We start from the raw sequence: 13,413 nt of genomic DNA, 5'->3' as shown, positions 1-13,413 counted from the left end.
TCAATAAGGCCAATCAAAACATTATTGATCTCCTACATATCATACAGAAATTATTCATGTATGTGTGTGTTTTTTTTTTTGTGTTTTTTTGTTTTTTTTTTTTCTTCTTTCAATGAGTGATTTTGTTGTTAAAGACAATTGCTGTTCGGTTGAATACGGAAAGTGAAAGTACAAAACTAAAAATGGAAAAACAAGTTGCTGTTAACGGAACAAAACTATAACAAAAAAAAAAAAGAAAAACACAGAGAAAGAGAGAAAGAGGGTGCAAGTGTATGAGAGAGAGAGAGAGAGAGAGAGAGAGAAAGAGAGAGGAGAAAACATTATGTTTTATCTGTCTAAGTAAAATTAGCTGATTGAGATTGTATAATTTGATTGGGACTATATCTTCTTCCACTGTCGATCACCAGTGGCATACGAAGTACCATGTCATTAACAAGTCTTTCATTCATAGAAATTATTCATCTAACTAATAATGTTTTTTTTTTTATTTATATCAAGTGACATTAAGAAACATGTGTGCATTAGTATGTCTATGTGTGTATGTACATATGTTTATATATATATGTATATGTATATTTATGTATACATACGTATGCATTTAAATATAAATATACCAATGTATATATAAGGATGTATGTAGAGTTGATTTTCACGTGCTGCTGCTCTCAAATTATACAGCAAAATTACAAAAAGGAATCGGTTGATGTGTCATGCTTTCATGAGGCTAACAGTATGAAGATACTAACATGTGAATAGGGCTTGTTGGACATACACACACACATGCACACACAAACACAACAGCCATGCTTGCAGACAAGCACACTTGAGCATGTATGCATATGTCAGTGTTCAGGTTTATTTCATATGCATGTATGCATGCATGTATGCATGTATGTACGTATATATGTGTACACATATATGCATGTATACATATTTATATGTGTATTATTTATACATTTATACATATATACATACATTTATAGATAGATTTATATACTTATCAAGAAATGTACACACACATACATAAAGCTATGTACACACCCATACATATACATAAGCATAAAAGCTTACATATACTCACAGATGCATAAATGAAATATCTACCTACACCACCACTCCACACACACACACATGCATGCATACAAATGCATACATATCTATATATATATATGTGTGAATATATATAGATAAATACCAGTTTTCCTATTTTTTTCTCTCTCTCTAACATTCTTATTTTCAAAGTTCACATCTAATCAAGAAAATGACAAGGACACCAGTCTGCAACTGAAACATTTGATTAGATAGATAAATTAAACACACAGCAGGTTATATATTTCCTTTTCTTGTATTACTACTGATTAGATATGCGTTAACGAACTGTTGGTCCGATAATGATGTAGGGTAAAAAAAACAGACTGTCTGGAACACATACTTGCATACAGACGTACACACATGTATTTACATGCACACACATATATATAGTTCATATACTGTATATATATATATATATATATATATATATATATATAGATAGATAGATATATAGATGTATGTATAGATGTATGTATATATGCATTGTATGTTTGTATACATAGGCGGTAAACTTGTGACTTAATGATAATGATAAATATAGTAAGGTTTTCTAACAGATGACATGGAGGAATTCTGAAGTGTAATTATCTAAAGAATAGGATATTTTGAAACATTTTTAATAGAAGCAAAAGCGAATAAATAAATTTGTAAGCAACTGACAATAAGTAAATATGCAGGTGTATGTGTTTGTGCATATATATATATGTGTGCATGAGTGTGTGTGTGTGTATATATATATATATATATATATATATATATATAGTGTGTGTGTGTGTGTGCATAAATAATGAAATGAAAAATGTTAGAAATATGTTAGAACTATTATAAAAAACAAAAAGATAAAATATGGGAAATGGATAAAAACATGAAAAAATGTAAACAATCTAATAAATATTATAATAAAAGTGGAAAAGAAACTTTTCCTAAGTTTGGTGTAAGAGAAATCATTGTCCAGAGCTTGCATATTATAGTTAAGTATATTTACTAAAAAAGCAAAGATATGCAGATATTCTAAATATATTTATTGTTTTCGATTACCATTAGAAGCATTATCATTTAGAGTGAAAGCATTATAAAAAGAAATCAGTATTATAATAGAAACCATTGCTCTTGAAAATACACTGAAATAATAATGATGATGATGGTGGTGGTAATGACGATGATGATGATGGAAATGATGTCAACAACAAAAATAATGGCAGTAGAAGCATTATTATCATTATCACAAGTAGCTCCACCACTGCCATTGCTATCAATAGAAGTACCACCACCACCACCATTGTCATCATTGTTATCATCAAAAACATTAAAAACAAAACAATCCTCCATACCAGTGGGACTGAGCAGTGTCCAAAACCATTCTTTGACACAAAAAGTGAATAAGGAGAAGAGAAAAAGGAGATAAAAGCATCAAGCAAAGGTTTAGCACCATTTCTTAGAAATGCTCAATTAAGAGAAATAAAGAATTTTGGGGAATATTGTAATCTGAATAGAATATTAATCATGTCTCATTACTGCACAACATCACCTGGGGGTGCCATTAGTAGCATCCACTCACTAAGTATTTGGACCGAGTCTGCATTGAGAAGGTGACATGGTATCTTGGTGCTCTGCTACCTACTATAGTACTATGGTACTAAGGTACTGCTACATCAATATGGTTTGCTCTTCATGAAATAGTCTTAGTTTTCAGATTAACTCTTCCATGCCAGTAAACAATAAAAATAGATAACAAAACAGGAAAAAAAAAACTTCATTGAGGCTGAGGTTCATGTCATCTTAACATATACTATTGCTTATCAAACTTTTTTGACCATTGCCTCTTCTGTTTTACTAACACTTTTACCATACACCCTTGGTACAATTCATTGCTTCCTGTCCCACTATTTTCAATGTACATTCATACATACTATATGATATAAGGCCATAGTGATTTACATCCAGGTACTATTTTGACATAGATGACAACTTGCCTCAGCACCAACCTGATACAAGCAAATATTGAAAGCACAGAGGGTTGTAGTCACAATTTGAAGTTTATTATTGCTCAGCACCCAATATAAAATTTGTTTACAATCCACACAGAAAAGCACTGGTTGATGCAAACTGCAATCATTTATATAAAAAAGTTTGTAGTTATTCTGAATATTATTAAGATAAATATTTTGTGTAAGTGGGATCAATAAGAGAAAAATAATCAGATTTTGGGTTATGATATATATACAATGATATATAAAAACAACTAATGCAAAGAGACTCCTGAAAATATTGCAAACCACACATACACACACACTGATAGGCAGATACAGATCCTTATCATCATCGTTTGACGTTTACTTTCCATGCTGGCTTGGGTTGGACGGCTTTACTGAGGTCTGGAGAGCCAGGAGGCTGCACTAGGATCCAATCTGATCTGGGAATGCTTCTACAGCTGGATGTCCTTCCTAACACCAACCACTCCAAGAGTATAGTGGAAGTGGTTGGCGTTAGGAAGGGCATACAATGTCAATACATTTTTCATTGTCTTAACAAGCACTTGAAATAAAACTGGACATGTTTCGGCTTTGCTTGGACCTCAGTATAGCATCTGCTGAATTTGCAGAAGTAAATTATGATGAGAAAAACACAGAAAACAGGTAAAAAGAATGGATATTTTTTCACATACAAAAACAAATTTGGCTCAAGAAGAAATGTTTCAGAACCAAATACAAATATTCATTATATTATTAACTTACAGTTCTCTTCAACTCGATTGAAAGACTTTCGGTAACTTTCATTGCTGGAATTCAATAACTTGATAGTATTATCAAGGGCCCGGTTTTCTTTTTCTGCTTTATGTATTTTTGCATCCAGCTCATCTCCGATTACTTGAAGTTCTTCTTTTTCTTGGGCAGCCTAAAAAGAATGGAAAAAAAATTCAGAAACAAGAATAAAACAATGCTGCCATGAGAGAAAATTCATTTAATATTTCATTGATAAATATTTCTTATCATCTCACATAAATTATCAAAATGGAACTTTCTTTTTAATACCAAAATCTTCATTCTATATTTTGTTATTTTTGTCATTTCAAAGTGATTTTCCATCAGATCAACTTGGTGGTTGTTTTTGTTGCTGACATTTTTTCCTCATACTTTGGAAACTTATCTGTTTTCTTTTTTTTTTTTTTAGATTCCAAGAAAAAAAAATTTAATCATAGAAAAGAGGAGATTGTTATTAAGGTTTTGTGTTATTGAGTGAAATGAGGAAAAAATAGCAAACAAAATACAAATAAAAAGAGATTAAAAAAGAAAATTCCAAATGGCTTCTTCTCATTTTCAACTGTACACTGCATCTGACCTCTACAATATTTCATTAGCAATCTCTGAAGATTTTGAGTTCTATATAGATAAGGAATATACTAATATGTATATTAACTATATTTTTTAATTCAGATGCAATATATGTATGTTGTGTATGTATGTATGTATGTATATATATATATATATATATATATATATATATATATATATATATATATATACATACATACACACACACATATATATACATGTATGTATGTATGCAAGTTTGTGTGTCTGTGAGTGTGTGCACGTACGCACACACACAACAATACAGTATGCAATAATATTCAGCAAATATATTTTGGGTGTGTTATTTATTCATCAATATTATCATGGTGGTATTTTTTGTTTTGTTTTGTTTTTTTGTTTTGTTTTGCTTTTTTGCCTTCTGTGCTTACTTTAGATGACTATTGTGAAAATGGTAAAGTATTTTCAAAAATTAAACTTTAGCATAGAATACATTAAGTCTCTAAAGCTGAAGCACAATTGTTTGTCTCCTTCACACTCACACAGTTGTCTGCTTCCAATGTTTGGTTAAAATTTATTTCCTTTATTTCTTTACATGTTATGTACGAAACATCTCTGGGAAAAATCTAAATTTTACACTTTCTATTTCACCAAGTGTTTTAAAAACATCTTTGACTTGCTAAAAAAAAAAAAAAAAAACGTCAAATCAAATTTATTTTAATGAGATGCAGAAATCCTTCAAGGCAGTGTCCCAAGATGGCCACAGTCCACTTCCTAAAATAAGCAAGAGATAACAGATTCCATATCAGAGCTAGATGAAAAATTTCAGGTGTGGAAGCAAAATCTGGAATCTAAGGGCCTTAAAGTTAACTTAGCAAAGACTAAGATCCCAGTAAGCAAGAAAACTGACAGGACCCTACCCAACTTAGGTACTTGGCCCTGCTCAATTTGTAGGAAAGGTGTAGGCAGCAACTCCATATGGTGTACCCAGTGTAAGCTATGGACACTCAAGATGTGCAATGGGTTTAACTGGAAGGTTATCAGAGAAGATGGTATTTGTATGTGGAAGATAAACAGGATCCATAAAAACCTTTGAGACTCAGGAAATTGATTCCCTCAAATTCCCTCATGGCTCATTAGAGGTAATACACGAAGGAGTCATACCCTATGACTGGTGTAGCAGCATCATAGTCAACTGCTACAAAGGTAAAGGGGACGCTTTAGATACAAATAATTACAGAGGCATCAAGCTGTTAGATCAGGTTATGAAAGTTACAGAGAGGGTCATAGCCCAACTAATTAGGGAGCGAATCAATTTAGATGAGATGCAGTTTGGGTTCGTGCCAGGTAAAAGCACTACTGATGCCTTATTTCTAGTGAGACAGTTGCAGGAGAAATACCTAGCTAAGGATAAACCTCTGTACCTGGCTTTCGTTGACATGGAGAAAGCCTTTGACAGGGTCCCCCGATCCCTTATCTGGTGGTCAATGAGGAAACTTGGGATAGAAGAATGGTTCGTGAGAGCTGTGCGAGCCATGTACAGAGATGCTGCCAGTAAGGTGAGGGTTGGAAATGAGTACAGCAATGAATTCTGGGTAGAGGTAGGGGTCCACCAAGGTTCCGTCCTCAGCCCCCTATTATTTACCATAGTCCTCCAGGCAATCACAGAGGAGTTCAAGACAGGTTGCCCCTGGGAGCTCCTCTATGCTGATGACCTTGCCCTAATTGCGGAGTCACTATCAGAACTAGAGGAGAAGTTTCAGGTGTGGAAGCAAGGTCTAGAATTGAAGGGCCTTAGAGTCAACCTAGCTAAAACCAAAATCCTAATAAGTAGGAAGGTAGATAAAACACAAACCCCTTCAGGTAGATGGCCCTGCTCAGTATGTAGAAAAGGAGTAGGTAGTAACTCTATAAGATGTACCCGGTGCAAGCTATGGACACATAAGAGGTGCAGCAACATCAAAGGCAGGTTAACTAGCAAGTTAGTTTTTGTTTGTGGCAGATGTTCAGGTGCAATAAAGACTGCAAACAAACAGGAAACAACTTCTATCTCATTCCAGGGTGAAAAACTAGAGGTAGTCGATAGCTTCCGCTATCTGGGCGACCAAGTTAGTAGTGGGGGTGGGTGCGCTGAAAGTGTAGCTGCTAGAATAAGAATAGCCTGGGCAAAGTTTAGAGAGCTCTTACCCCTGCTGGCGACAAAGGGACTCTCACTCAGAGTAAAAGGCAGACTGTATGACGCATGCGTACGAACAACCATGCTACATGGCAGTGAAACATGGGCTGTAACTGCTGAGGACATACGTAAGCTCGCAAGGAATGAAGCCAGTATGCTCCGTTGGATGTGTAATGTCAATGTGAATACCCGTCAGAGTGTAAGTATCTTGAGAGAAAAGCTGAACATTAGAAGCATCAGTTGTGGCGTGCAAGAGAGACGATTGCGCTGGTATGGACATGTGGTGAGAATGGAGGAGGATAGCTGCGTGAAAAAGTGCCACACCCTAACAGTTGAGGGAACCCGTGGAAGAGGTAGGCCCAGGAAGACCTGGGCTGAGGTGGTGAGGCAAGACCTTCGTACATTGGGCCTCACCGAGGCGATGACTACGGACCGAGACCTTTGGAAATGGGCTGTGCGTGAGAAGACCCGGCAAGCCAAGTAAGATTGTTGCCAGTGCCCCTGGACTGGTTCTTGTGCGGGTGGCACATGAGATGCACCATTTTGAGCGTGGCCGTTGCCAGTACCGCCTGACTGGCTCCTGTAGGATTTTCGAGCGAGATCGTTGCCAGTGCCCCTGGACTGGCTTGTGCGGGTGGCACATAAAAGACACCATTTCGAGCGTGGCCGTTTTCGTGCGGGTGACACGTAAAAGCACCCACTACACTCTCTGAGTGGTTGGCGTTAGGAAGGGCATCCAGCTGTAGAAACTCTGCCAAATCAGACTGGAGCCTGGTGTTGCCATCCGGTTTCACCAGTCCTCAGTCAAATCATCCAACCCATGCTAGCATGGAAAGCGGACGTTAAACGATGATGATGATTAGAGGTAATAGATAATTTTGGTTACCTTGGTGGTACCTTAGTAGTGGGGGAGGGTGCGGGGAGAGTTTGACAGCTAACATAATAATAAGATGGAGGAAATTCGGAGAGCTTTTTACCTCTGTTGGCCATGAAAGGTTTCTCTCTTGGAGGGAAACGAAGATTGTATAATGCATGTATATGGACAGAAATTCTACATGGTAGTGAGATGTGGGCCCTGAATGCAGAGGACATGTGGCAGTTAGAAAAGAACGAGGCTAGTATGCTTGTTTGCTCATGTGAAGTGGATGGATGCTGACAGTGTCATAAAGAAGTGCTGATCTCTCAAAGTGGGTGGAACACGTGGAAGTGGGAGATCGAGGAAAACATGGGATGAAGTACTGAAGAACAATCTCAGAAAGCTGAACCTTACTAGTGAGATGACAAAGAACAAAAATACCTGGAAACCATACTCGAGAAGACTTGTATCCCACAGCAGAAATTTTAAGACCAATCCTGCTGGTAGTCTAAAGCACTCGTGAGACTGCCATGTAAAAAAAGTAGAAGAATATGGCCTCCTTTGTCACTGCATGTGGGTGTGCATGAGATTATGGGTATGTGTGTGTGTGTTATGAAATGTTTCTGCTTTCATCATCATCATCATCATCAACCTGGTCAAACTTATCACATTTAGGTATCTATGTAAGAAACATTCACTACAACTACAAAACAGTCTTTTTAGAGAAACACTTGAAATATTAGAAGCATTGCTTAATTAAATAGGTGATAACTATTAACACATATATATATGCATATATATATGCACACACACACACACATACACGCACATATTTATACACAAATACACATATCTATTAACACACATATATATGTATACATATATATATGCACACACACATACACATACACACACAAACAAATATATCTATTAACACATATATACATATATATGTGCACACACACATACACACACATTTTTATATACAAACACACATGTATCTATTAACACATATATACATATATATACATATATATATGCACACACACATTTTTATACACAAATACACATATATCTATTAACACATATATATGTATACATATATATATGCACACACACATACACATTCTTATACACATACACACACAAACAAATATATCTATTAACACATATATACATATATATATATGCACACACACATACACGCACATTTTTATAGGCATACACACACATGTATTTATTAACACACACATATATACATACATATATATATGCACACACACACGCACATTTTTATACACATACACACACATACACACACACATACACACACATGTATTTATTAACACATATGAACACATAATACGACAGCTCTGTTAGCTCTGACTGACAGCCGCAACTGGATATTGCTCACAGAACATCACAGGAACTGTTATCAATGTTATTAGGTCAATAACTAATTGATATTTTCATATACAATTATGATGACGCCCTTCAACAATGACAACAACACCAACAGGTGGTGCCACGTGAGTGCAGAGAAGAAACGGTGGACAGCTATTGTCATTAGAATATTAAAGATGACTTTCACGAATTCCAAGCTACATCAATTCAACATTATCATATTACAACTTTACTACTACTACTACTGTTGCTACTACTACTACTACTAGTAGTAGTAGTAAACACAAATCTCTCTCACTGAATTACATTTTATTCTGAAAACATGGCAGTTATCAACCATTCCATTTATATTACAAACTTGGAATGTTCATTTCTGTTTCTGAAGGTCTCTGGGTGAGACTTGAACTTCACTCGTTGCCAATATGCAAAATTCAAACATTGTAATAATCATAATTCTTTTTTGTTTTAAACTTCCTTTTAGTAAAGGAATATCAATTTAAAGAATACCCAGAAATATATTCCCTGATCTGATTGTTGATAAATGTATTTAAAGGAAGCAGAGACAGTGGAATTTTTAAGCAAGAGCCTGTACAGCAACAATGACAACAATAATAATTGTTTAAGATTTTGGCACAAGGCCAGCAAATTCAGGGAAGGCAGCCAGACTGTATCTTCGACCCCAGTGCTCAATTGTGATTTTGATAATGAGAATAATAATAGTGATGATGCTAGTGGTATTCCTGACAATTATGATGATGGATAAAATAATAATAATAAAAAACAGTGACAATGATAATACTAATATCAATAATGACAATAACAGAACTCATAACAACAGCAATCATGATGTTAATGATAATAATAATGGTCTTTTGAATAATTATAGTAAAAGTAATATTGGTATTAATAATAGTAATAGTAATAAAAAAGTTGATGACAATTAGCATGATAAAAATGATAATAATAATAATAATAATAATAATAATAATAATAATAATAATAATGATAATAATGATGATGATAATAATGATGATGATGATGATAATGATAATGATGATGATGATAAAAATAATAATAATAGTAATAGTAAATTTATCACCTTTTCCAGAAAAATTCCAAATAAACTCAAAACAAAACAAAATAAACAAAATATTATTTTCTTCTATTTTTTGTTTCTTTTTTTTTTTTCTATGAGCAACCTCTGCATCGATTGATAAAATGTGTAGCCAAAATACAGAGAGATGAATCAAGCTATTCTTACTTGATTTCATTGCATATTTTTGGTGTTTTTGTTAACCAATAATCCATTCTTATTGATCCTTTCCGCTCAAAAACCAGAGAAAGAAAAGACAAAATTTCATCTCCTGTGTTATTAACACATTTTTGACAAAGTAAATCATTCAAAATTATATGCTAAGTCAGGATAAGTATTGAAAGAAATCGATGGGCAGAGTTGGGCGTTGGTGGTGTTTTGTTGTATTTTTTTTACTTATTTGCATATTTCTTTTTATTTTACAAAGACATACACACATGTATGTTTTCATGCATTCTGTGTGTGTGTGTACACACACACATACATACAGAGGCACACTACAGATATATGTATATTTGTATAACATTATTCCTGTCTTTGTGTCTCTCACCCTTTATATATATATATATATATATATATATATATATATATATATATATATATATATATATACATATATATATATATACACACACACACAAACACGCACATATATGCATTTATAAATTCATGTATGTATATATGTGCATATACATACATATATATATACACACACACACAATCACATACAAACATACATACACACACACATATGTAATCCCATATTTTAGACATATTCATTTATCTGTTTATTAAGTTTCATTGTTTGATTAAGTACAATGGCAATTTTCAATGCCATTCATACTTGCAGAACAATATCAGAATAAATAATGGTAACTACAATCAAAAAACAAAATTATAAATATAAAAATAAATAAAAACAACAAAACATGCAGATGCCCCCCACAAAAAATAATCGAAGAAAATATATAAACAAGCAAAACATCAATTCAAATTCTCTTTTTTCTCTCTGTCTCTTTCTCTCTCTCTCACACACACACAGCACATGGCACACACACACACACACACACAATTTGATTAAAAGCTGTTCTGCAATGAAGTCTTTAAAAGAAGATCATAGCAACTTATTGAATTAATGAAGATATGCTAACAAACAGCAACAAACTAATAATAATAATAATAATAATAATAATAATAACAATAATAATAATAATAACAATAATAATAATGAGGATTATGAAGATGATGATAATGATAATGAGGATTATAATGATAATGATGATGATGATGATACAGAGAACAAAAAAAAAAAATTAAATAGAATTTTCTTAAAGAGAGTTTCAATTATTTTACCAATGACTACCTACCTAACCAACATCCCCCCTTACTATGTACACAGACACGCTCACTCTCTCTCTCTTTCTCTCTCGCTCTCAATTTTTGTATATTTTCTCATCTGTCAATACATATATATATACACACATACACACACACACACACACAGAGTTTGTCTTTCCATTACTCTCTTTCTCATTCTATTTATCTCTGTCATTATATATTCATACATATCTGTACATATGTGTGTGTGTATATATATATATATATATATATATATATATATATATATATATATATGCATGTATGTATTTATATATATATATATATACATCTGTTTTATTATCTGCATATTACTTTCACTCTATCACTCTCTCTCTCTCTTTCTCTCTCTCTCTCTCTCTCTCTCTCTCTCTCTCTTTCTCTCTCTCACACTCCGATAAAACTACCAAGTAATTATTTTAAATGATTCGTATAAAACTAATTAGCGACATTTATACGTCGGAGGTACAATATCAACGAAGTGAACAGAATCGGTAATCCATTTGATATCAGAGATCGGCAGAAGTCAAAGACTTTATCATGCTGTACAGAGAAGGAAAGAAGGCAAATTTGTAATAAATGAATCTTTTCCCAATAAGCTATGTTCATTTAGATAGCAATTTTCAAACTTATCATTTTCTCTCTCTTGTGAAAGCCAATTCAATTTCTATGAACCACCAGTCAGTTAATTCATCAAATAACAGCACACGTACACACGCTCTCACACATTAGGCCATCTGCACACACACACACGCACTAATACACCAACATATACACAGACACACATGAAGACACACAAATATGCACACATACACCCACAGCAACCACTATAACTGTATAATCACATACCAAACCTTACAGTGAATGTCTGTTGCAACTCAACTAGCTAGAAATAGCAGCCAAATTTTCTTCAATTCACTCATTATTAGGAAAAGATACACCAGAAAGACTATGAAGGTTTTGATCACAGGTTATCTGGATTAACGCTGGCCTTGGATTAAATGACATAGTTCCCCCACCACATGCTAATATACAAACGCCCCCCACTTATCAAACCCTCACATATACATATATAGCAAATACTGCAGTGAGTTAACCAGTGAAAGGCAATCAATCTGTTCTGATAAAGCTGAACCGTGATTTAAAATTTTTCTCTGACCCCATTGTCTTTTTTCTTTCTGTGTTTCAAATGCTTTGAGATGTGGTGCATCTACAATAAGATTCTTCAATGTGTCTTTCAATGATTGAAACCCGTTAAACCATTTTCCTGTGGAAATATAAGTCTTTGTTTCTGTTAATTTTTAAAAATTAATGAAAAATTCAATCAAATAACTGTCATCATTAAGTTTGAAGTGGCAAATTGGCCAAATCAATAGAGAGTCCGAAAAAATGCTGTATTGCTTTTGCCTTGCTTTTTTTATGTTCTGAGTTCAAATCATGGCAAGGTTAGTTTTGTCTTTCATCGTTCTAGGCTTGATGATATAAAGTACCAGTTAAGTACTGACAATCCATTGTATCAATCCCAGCCTGCAGCTCAAACTTGCAAACCTTGCACCTAAATCTCAAACCATTTTAAAGCTATTGCCTGGAACATAAATTAACATGAAATTTTGCAGGAAGTTTTTAATTTAAATTTCTTTCAAACAGGAATTCCATCAAATCCTCATTTGCTTAGGACGGTTGTGGATTTAATATTGTTACTATTGACAACAATGCTTGTGGTGTGGTTGCAGCTGCTATTAGTGGTTTGAGGGTTGTTGTTAATGTTGTTGTTGGCACTGGTAGCAATGGGAAAACCCAATCAGTTCTTGCAAAGTAGATTTATAACCAAAAATATTCCATCTTTAACCATTATGCATAGGTAGAGTTTAGGTGATATTTCTAACAGATAAAGTGACAGAGAGGAGCCTCCTCTCTTTAACAGTAACTAATTTTAAGCTATCACGTGTAAAGAGAACAGTAAGTGTACTTACTTTTGATGATAACCATAGAAACAACACATGCACATTAGTTTTATCACATGTGCACAGAGTTTTATCTCATGCTCAGTACTTATATCTCATGCATAATGGCTATATCTCATGCAGAAGTTCTTTGTTTATTC

At 33.8% G+C, this 13,413-nt stretch overlaps 1 protein-coding gene across 1 annotated transcript in view; it reads right to left on the bottom strand.

Moving 5' to 3' along the window:
* The window catches only part of LOC106867248 (coiled-coil domain-containing protein 39), a 798,380-nt gene that overhangs the window by 389,836 nt on the left and 395,131 nt on the right, over positions 1 to 13,413 (bottom strand). Inside the window, exon 16 of the mRNA XM_089366422.1 lies at positions 3,828 to 3,987. Within this exon, the coding sequence (XP_089222548.1) occupies positions 3,828 to 3,987 (160 nt within the window). The remainder of the gene's footprint in view (positions 1 to 3,827; positions 3,988 to 13,413) is intronic.

This window comes from Octopus bimaculoides, chromosome 19, assembly GCF_046866305.1.
Source record: "Octopus bimaculoides isolate indiv1 chromosome 19, ASM4686630v1, whole genome shotgun sequence".
In the NCBI taxonomy this organism is placed as follows: Eukaryota; Metazoa; Mollusca; class Cephalopoda; order Octopoda; family Octopodidae; genus Octopus; species Octopus bimaculoides.
Note: the sequence above shows the minus strand (reverse complement) of the source record. Positions and strands in the feature narration are given on the sequence as shown.